The 9,718-nt window shown below is 32.4% G+C and overlaps 1 protein-coding gene across 1 annotated transcript in view; it reads left to right on the top strand.

The window, feature by feature from the left end:
* The first annotated feature begins 8,787 nt into the window (after positions 1-8,787).
* The window catches only part of LOC129228493 (nephrin-like), a 263,244-nt gene continuing 262,313 nt past the window's right edge, over positions 8,788-9,718 (top strand). Inside the window, exons 1-2 of the mRNA XM_054863174.1 lie at positions 8,788-8,806; positions 8,851-8,985. Of these exons, the coding sequence (XP_054719149.1) occupies positions 8,788-8,806; positions 8,851-8,985 (154 nt within the window). The remainder of the gene's footprint in view (positions 8,807-8,850; positions 8,986-9,718) is intronic.

Raw genomic sequence — 9,718 nt, 5'->3', positions numbered from 1 at the left:
CAGAAAAGTTTCCTGAATTGCTACAAGTTGCACGCGTCAGACTTTTCACTCTTGTGGAAAATATTTTTAGCAACCAGTTTAAAGATTGAATAAGCGTGTTTATTAAGTGTATCGGCCTGAGGTTGCTTGCATTTTGTCCAGGTTGACTAAGCTGCTAATGAGAGTGAAAAAGTCAATGGATAGCTACAGCTTTGCGAAGCAGGAATTGCAGGCAAGATATATGTTTGGTTCCTCCTTGCATAGCTTTGGCCGTGGTCGCTCTGATTTTTATGGAGCCTTCTTGGTAAATCAGGAAAGTTCTAATCAATAACTCTAAACCTACTTAATTTTTCTAGAAGGTTCTAGAGACATGACTGGCTTTAACAGAGGAGATTTCGCACTTCTGCAGAATGTTTCAAGGTTAATTTCAGAAAGTTTACTGACTTTTAGCGGAAAACGTTCCTGGTTTTTCAAGATATGTTACTGGAAGAAATTGGGCACATCAGCTGCCTATTATTTTCCAGGAACGTTTCTGAATCGTTTTTACAGTGTAGGAATAAAATAGCATTTTTAAAGTTATATTTATTTCTTTAGTTATGTATTTATTCATGAAAGTTTTTCTCAAGGTTTTCATTTCTATCTCATGGCCTAAGAATGTGTTAAATAACTGTAAGATGAAGGAATTCTTAATGTACTTTAGAAAAACACTGCTTATCCCACGATTTTTAAGAATTTGTCAAGTAGTTTCTTGATCTGATTTGCTGGAGTTCCTATTATAATTTTATGTTGGAAACTGACTGAGCTAGAACATGTTTGCCGTCACTCTTCTGGACAACATTTCTTTTTTATGCATTTTTTACTTCCTTTTACAAAAAAGGAGGTATTGTATTCGTGAAAAAAAATTCTCTCAAAAATCGGCCTTGATTTTCATTTTGCTCACCCCCGAATGAATGTTGAGTTTATTTTTCAACCCGAACAAAAGTGGATATACGCCTAGGAACGTACAGAGACCCGAAATATCCATTTTGACGATCCCCGAGTTAATTACAACGAGTTTTTTCGTGACATCTGTAGGTACGTATGTATGTGCGTATGTGTGTATGTGTGTATGTCGCATAACTCAAGAACGGAATGTCCTAGAAAGTTGAAATTTGATACTTAGACTCCTAGTGGGGTCTAGTTGAGCACCTCTCTTTTTGGTTGCATTCGAATGCTCCAAAGGGGGTCTTTTGCCTCTTTTTGGGGGGAGGGGGGAATCATTGTTAATTTCGATGTAAACTCAAGTGGTGTTATAATTTGACGGACACTTGGCGATATATCGCCAATCTTTTGGTCGCCAAGTTTTGTCACCAACTTGGGGACACATTTGGCGATTTTTTTTAATCTGTTTCAATTTAGCCACTGTTGGTGATATTTAGAGAGTAAACTATTGAATCACATTAAAACTGCCAATAATGAGAAAATGACATTAAATTCGAGTAAAAGGAAGTCATGTGATGCACACATCCGCTCGCTTAATTACACCTTTTAATTGCAGTTTACTAAAGATGAGAAATGAAATAGCTCACCGTTACAACTTTGTATAATAAAAAAAAAACTTTTTTTTTTTTTTAAATTTTAAAGAATTAGAGATTTTTAAAACAGATTTTTGCGAGAGTCACTCTTCAAATTATTGCGTATGTCGTGAATTCATACGCATCTGAAATTCATACATTGATTCTATTCATATTAGTCTATATCTATCTATATATCTACAGGGACCTGCACGGAAATTTTGGGGTCTGTCACAAATGAATTTTCCGGGCCCACCTCCATATTGTTTACCTCTATATTTCATCCGTGGTTTTAAAAATATTGGGCTCCTTTCAGGCACGGGCAGGGGCCTGTGCGGGCATGTTTGCGCTGAGTTTCAAATTGCAAGTTTAATACTATCTGTATATGCGCTCGAACGTAATTATCGTTTATCAATATTTTGAAAAGCGCTAAAAGAATTTTATAAACAGTAATCCACTCACTTTCCAAATGACATTAAAAATGCAAGACACCTTATTTAAGAGAAACAATTAACAGTCTGAAACGTAATTGAAACTCTAGAGACAGTTCTTTTTGTTGTCTAATACATTCCGTTCAACAGCAATATATCTAAAACAATTAATAAACAAAACGATCTTCTTAATTTTCTCTTCCCAATAAATTTTCAAGGCAATTTTAAAAATCAGCTTTCTTTTCCCAAAGCCGTTGAAATATCCCTTGCTTAGATTGCATTTATCGCTTACACGGGTGATTAAGTAAGGAGTGTTATCTAATCACCTAATTAATCTTATTAAATGGGTATTATTAGCAAGAATCTTTCAGTAGACAGCGAAGATCGTCTCATGTTGTATTTTTTCAACAATAAGAATGAAAGAAAATTTGGAAATTTTTAATTAATATTATGTTTATAAATAAGATTGAATGTTATTGTTGAAACTGGAAGTATGTACACATATTTTAACAAAACACGATTTCTTTTTACTTTTGTTATTTTCCATTCCTACAGTGACTAGCTTTGCCTTTCTTAGGATAAACTACTTAGTTTAAAAGCACTGTACTTTGATGTTTAAACTATCTCATTTTTTAATAATAGATTTAAAATATTTTAAAACATTTATTTAATTTCACAAAGGAAGACAAATGTGTTTCTTCAACTATAATTTTTTCTTGGTTTTTTATTAAAATAATATTGTTTTCAAAATTCGCACAATTTCAAAAAAATATAATTGTATTTTATTCTAACTCTTTTAAGAATAACTTGTTCAATTGTGTTATGGTTTTTTTTTTTTTTTGTTCTTTTTTTTTTTTTGTTCTTTTATTCCTAATAAAATAAATACACAATAATTACACAATAATGTATTTATTTTATTGCACAGGAGGAATAAAAAAAGGTAGGCCATAAGATCTTATTTTTAAATGTTGTACCGATTCGTTTTTATTTGCCTTTATTTGTAATTACAGTCGGATCCCGACTTACGCGAGAGATGCTTTCCAAGATTCCTCGCGTAAGTCGAAATTTCGCGTTGTGTATATGATTTTTTTATTAACATACCCAATCATTTTAGACATTTAAACACCTTTTAAACTGTTTTACACCATGATTTAACTATATATTACCGTTTCTTACATAAAGAGCTGAATTTTTACCGTATTTAAAGAAAAAGCTGCATTATTCAACATAAAATACTGTTACGATGTACGAAGTCAATGATCAATGGGAGAGAGAGACATAAAAATAAAACTGTACGGTACGTACAGTATGTAGTAATAATAAAGCTTTGCACTGTAAGAATACTATACAGTAGACACAATGAGTTACATTTATAACTTAAAAATTGTAGATGATGATTTATGCTGCGCAATATGATCGTCATTCTAATATATTTTTAAATACAGTAGCTTCGCATTTACTTTTATAACATTTACATGTATGATAACACCCCTCTTTCAAGGTCTATATAATCTACAATGCAAGAGCAGATTCCAATTTCATATTGTTTGCATTTTGCTTAAACACTATTCTGCAAACTTCATATTAAAACTAAGCTCTGGACTTATATGGATGGCTTTCTCTTGAATTTTAATTATGCTTATGAAGATTCACTCATACCTGATTGTCGTGCTACCTTCGATCCACTTTCTACTTGTTTAAGCGTATCAAAAATCTTTACTTTTTCTTAAAATGTTGCAAACTTTCGCTTTTTGTTTCCATCTTCGAACTTTGAATGAAACAGCTTGCCTAGGTGCCACAATATTTCATCACCTTTCATATTTGAAATAAATAAATGAAAAATGAGGAGTGGTGATATTATCTACACTAAAAAAGCTACCATGTTTATAGTGCGGTGTGGGAGAACTTAATCAGTCAATGATGCTGAAAGGATGAAAGTACATTCACGAAGTCAATGTTTAGTATCAATACAAAGCCAAAACTTAGCATTTCGATTACTTTACAAATATTTTAGTTAGAGCAAGAAATTCGCTTTAACTCTAAAATTCGTTGCTCCTGAAAAAGACGCTTTATAGCCATTTCGCGTAAGTCGGATCGCGTTGTAGCAGGAGTCGACTGTATTATATTGAAGGAATTTGCCTTGGGGAAAAAGCAAAAGCTATGGAAAGCATTCAGATATAGTCACGCAACGATATAAAAAGGGTTATTATGAAAATTAGAAACAGAAGATATTTTTCACCTTTCAGTCAAAGACACCATGATGTTGCCAATAGAGTCTTCGGAGAATCTTTTTTTCCAAACTTCTAGTAAAATAGTGCGATTTCCTCACAATAAACGGTGTTGTTGCTCTCGCTGATATTATTCGTCAAAATGTGCATGCGCGACCTTAATATGGTCGTTAAATCTTGCTCTTTTTGGGAATCAATTGGGCAGAAGCAACATTTGTTGCGTTTCGAAGGAGAACCCCTTGAAAAGTTCAGGCCGACTAATTCGACATTTGGTTCCAAGACAGCTTTGGGTCCAACCTTGTTTCTAGTATTTAAAAATACGGTATAATATTCGTTGTTTGCTATGTCGTTAAACAATTGATCATAAGTTAAGTAAAACGTCACTTAAGGTAACTCTAAAAAAATAAATAGTTCACAAATTCGACAAAAAATGAATCGGGAAATGCTTACTGTAATGAACCGCATTTGCACACCTTATTGGTTTTTAATTTATATGAATAAAATCTTGCTAATCTACAGAATAAAATAATCAAACATCAATTAGGAAACACATCTAAAAGCTTGTCGACTAGTTTTCTTAACAGAGGTTTTTGAACAAATAGGACCTACTACCTATTTTGAACCTACTATTTTTTACCGCGACGATTTCGGAATCAAAATGTCGGATGAGTCAGCTCCCATTATATAGTGGCCTTAACTCGAACAATTGGTTGTAGTCTATGTAATAAAATAAGATTTTTCTTCGTTCTAACTGTTAATAGTCAATAACTCAAGGAATTCCCCCAAAAGTTCAGTCCAAGTTAGAAATAAATGTACATTGTTATGAATTATACAAGTATCTAGATGTAACGATGTTGAAGTTGACTAACATTTTCATTCTTATTTATATATGTACTTTTATTTTTCCCTCCCTCCAAGGACTTCGGTTCAGGGTTAGAAAAAAAAATACATTAAGTAGATGCGTTAAGTAGACTAATGAGGTCACCTCCTCCTCTTTTTCTGTGTGGGATAGCAGAAATTCGCTAGCTCGTGATTATTTCATCATCAGAAAGCCTCTTTGATGATGTAAATGAATGAGGGGCAATGTGAAGTGGTGAAATATTTACTCTACTTTTACCACCACATATCTGGTAATGTTTCAACTATGTAGTAACGCAAGTAGTCTGTGTCAGTAAGGAAAAAATTACAAGTGAAGATTAAGCCATATGATAATACTGGCAATTTTTAAAACAGTTGGCTCAAAGTGTAAAATTGTGTACGTTTACAATTACTTTTGTAATTATCGAATGACAGAGCTCTTGTTATTAACATTTTAACTATTAATTGAGACCTAAAATATTAAGTATAGTATTTATTTACACTGTTAAAAAAATTCGAATCGTTACTAAATATTTTCGTGTAACGATCCGGAATTTGAGTGGTTTTATCCACTTCCTGTAAAAAACAAGTATCATTGTCAAAAAGTTGTTGTCCTGAATTGCTACAAGTGCACGAATTCAGACTTCTTACTGCGGTAAGAAAAATATTTTTATCTCCCAGTTTAAAGATTAACTACGCGTATTTGTAAAGTGTATCGCCTTCGATTCAACTGCGGCCGGTCCAGACTGATAAGGCGTCCAAAGGGTGCAAATCAGTCTATGAACCACGTGGCTTTGCAAGAATTGCAGGCGAGTAAAATTCGTGATACTTGCTTGCTATTATGTCCTTGCTTTGACCATGTGTACATTACTGCTTTTGGGGCTTCCCCATGAAAACGCAGGAAAGTGCGAGCTGTTATATTATGCCTACCTAAGTTTGCTCTTAAGTTCAAGAGACACGACTGGCTTTAAACAGGAATATTTCAAGAGGTTTCCAGGATAATTTCAGGAAGGTTACTGAGTTTTAACGGAGAACGTTTCTGGCTTTTGTAATATATGTTACTGGAAAAAACCTGGGCACATCAGCTGCCCATTATTTCCCATTAACGTTTCAGAATTGTTTTTACTGTCTAGTAGCAATTAAACAAATTTGTATTTTAAATTTTTTCCATAGCTAGTCAAGGACATGCGGGGCAAGTGGAATGGGGCAAAGAGCAATAGTTCATTTCGTTTTTTCATTTAATCATTTTCTAAATTAATTAAATATTTATTTAGAAATAATTTATTTGCATTTATTATTTAATAGTTCACTTATTTATTGATTCATTCAGTTATTTTCTTATTAATTCTCTACTTTATATTTCTCAACTATTTTTCCTCATACATTAATTAACTGATTTAATTATTTATTAGTTTATTGTTTCATCATCCTTTCGTTTAGACATTCATCATCATTTTATTTGCTTATGTTTTTGATCAAATATATTTTTTTATGATCGAATAAAAAATATTTCATTACAAAAAAAAATTCCATTTTTCACTTTGTCTCATGAAAAAAAAAGGTGAAAAATCCTCCCCTCTCCCCCAATTTTGAAAAAAAAAAAAATGTTGCCAAAAATTAAAAAAAAAAAAAAAAAAACGTTTCAACGAAAGTTTTAATATAATATACAGTGTTCTGTCTTTTTCTTTTCTTTTCTTTTCTTTTTTTTTTTGTAATTAAAAAACAAATTTTCAATTTGTTGTCACATTTCCTACGAGCCCGAAAAGAGACGATTGTGTTTATCCCGTCCACTGAAGTAAATAGGAAATCTTCGACAACTTTTCTAAGTTTTTCCAATTTGGTATGGTATTGTGTTTTTATACTGGAAATAATAATTGTTTCAATTGCGTTCAGGTTGAAGAGGATCTTCGCCACTTCTTCTTTTTCACATTTTCCATAAATAAACTTTTGGAGAGGGAGAGAATTGAAGAGATCATGTTCACAACACACATAAACTTATTTATTTTTCTACTCACTGACACAATATACATGATGGACAGCCAAGTTGCCCTTTTTCCCGAATAGCAGTCAAAAGACATGCTATAAAGTTATCAGGCTATTCGATCAGAATGTTTTTTCCAGTCATGCCTTCACGACTGTCTATAGCCATCATGCATCTGCGCAGTAGGCAATCGTGGAAACCCCCATTACGCAATTAAGGAGATCCCAGTTATTAATCTTGGGATCACTGTCAAGTGTTACGCAATGTAACCGCGTAGAGCATATAATTTCTTACAATTTGAGTCTTTCTTTGTTATTTTTTCAGAGTTTTCCTAGTTAAAGACCTAATAGCAGTTAGAGTTGCTAAAAAGACCATTTTGCCTCAATCTATAAAATTGCTGCCGAACATAATATAACCTTAATATTTTCACGGAATGTTTTTTTTTATGTTTTATGAGTAATTTTCTGAATGTACAAAGATCGGAGCTTATTGAACCATAAGTGAGTGAGATATCGGACCCTAAACCTTAGGTTCACCTTATTTCAAACACTTACTTTAAACATCTCGGGAACGATTTTTTTTCTAAACATAACACTAAAGTTTCTTTATATCATGAAAACAATAAAAGATCAATTATTCAGAAATATATTTAAAAAAAAAGAAAACAGTTGCACCAGACGGTAAATTAAAGAAAACCATGTATGATCTTTAAAAATCTTATTTTATCATTTGGCTGTTGCATAGCTACTTCGTTTCAGAAAGAAGCAAGAGAAAATAACAGCAAATTAAAAACTTATTTCATGAAGGTTAAAGTTCAATTGCCTAGCTATTAACTACTAAATTTGAGTCAAGCTAAAATTATTAATTTTAATTTGTAAAAGAAAATGTATTGGGATTTTTTAAGAACAAATGCACACTGTAAAAACAATTCAGAAACGTTCCTGGAAAATCAAAGGCAGCTGATGTGTGTGCCCAGATACTGCCAGTAACATATCACGCAAAAACCAGGAACGTTTTCTGCTAAAATTCAGTAACCTTCCTGAAAAATCCAAAAATCTTCCAGTTTATAGCCGATCGTGTCTCTGGTACTTCAGAGTAATCTCAGGAAGGGATTATATAACAGCTCCAAAAGCTGTATTGCTACCAATGCCGACGCTAAGCCAGAATTGCAAGTAAGTATCAAACATCTCACTTGATTGCAATTCTTGCGAAGCTAAGTAGTCCAAAGACTTAGTCGTTCCCTTAGAGGACATAATCAGTCTGGATGAGCCGTAATTGAATTGAAGCTGATACACCTTATAAATACTCTCAGTTAATCTTTAAACTGGGAGCTAAAAATATTTTTTACTACAGAAAGACAGTCTGCATTCATGCGACTAGTAGCAATTCAGGAAACCTTTTGACAGTGATACTTGATATTTCCAGGAAGTGGATAAAACCATTGAAATCCCGAAACGCTACACGGAAATACTCAGTAACGTTTCGGATTTTTTTTACAGTGCACGTGTTTGATAATATTTGAAATAATCAAAAGCATTGCATTAAAAAAACATATTTTTTGGGAACCGGATTAGTATATATTTTTTTTATTTAGCCACATGCATCAACAAAATTTCAATCTTTTGAAATCATAGAAATTCCAAAAAATAATTAAATTAAACTATTAAATAAAATTTATTTAATTATTAAATAGTTAAATTATTAAATACAAATTTCCATAAAATTTTCTTTCTTTTTTATTTTTTAAATGATAAAGGATGAATGCTATATTGATAAGTAAATGAAGTTTTATTCATTTCTTTCACAATTTGTATTTTCAGGCGAATCAAATCAGCAATATTTTCGAGTTAAGCCCAAAGATACAGAAATTATAGAGGGACAGTCTTCGGATTTGCAATGTCACATTGGCAATCAAGCGGGAGCTGTACAATGGAGCAAGGATGGTTTTGTTCTCGGTAAGTTATTTAAAATATATTTCATTTCATGTGCCACCCAAATATTTCGTTTAAAACAATAAATGGGACTTTTATTCATGAATGTGATGTTGCAATTCTAATGTACTATAGGTCTTCATTTCCTTTTTTTTTTTGTCATAGGTGATATTGAATATTGTAAAATTTCCGTTCAGTTATGATTTGAAAAACAAATGTATCATAACTACTTTTATGTCTCTTTGTGTACCTTAAAAAATAAAAATAAATAAATTAATTAAAAATTAATTTGAATTCTGATTTTTTTTTTCGCAATCGCGGGTTGCGACACGACCCTACTCCTTGGAGTTATTGTTGTACCTATGAGCCGCAACTCACCTACTGTTCTTTTATCTCATTCCTTACATAAGGATTTCTTTAGAAGTACCAAAAGTTTATGAGATTCAGCACACACTCTTGTCACAATGACTTTCTTGCATTGTTGAACGGCATGAGCGACCCTAATCTGTAATGGTTTGGAGTAGGATACAGGGGCGGCAAATAGGGGGGGGCGAGAGGAGGCGGTCGTATCCCGAAATTGTTTTGAGCAGAGTGATAAAAAATTGGTAAATTCAATTTATGTAAGTCGCAAATCAATGTTTATTAAAAAAAATCACTCTAGTTCTCTGTGATAGCTGATGAAACTCGATACATTTTTAGACAAGAGCCAAGTGTTTCCCGTTATTTGGGTGATGACTTTGAAATTCGTGAAGCATTT

Source organism: Uloborus diversus, chromosome 8, assembly GCF_026930045.1.
Source record: "Uloborus diversus isolate 005 chromosome 8, Udiv.v.3.1, whole genome shotgun sequence".
Classification (NCBI taxonomy): Eukaryota; Metazoa; Arthropoda; class Arachnida; order Araneae; family Uloboridae; genus Uloborus; species Uloborus diversus.
This window is presented reverse-complemented; position numbering and strand designations above follow the sequence as displayed.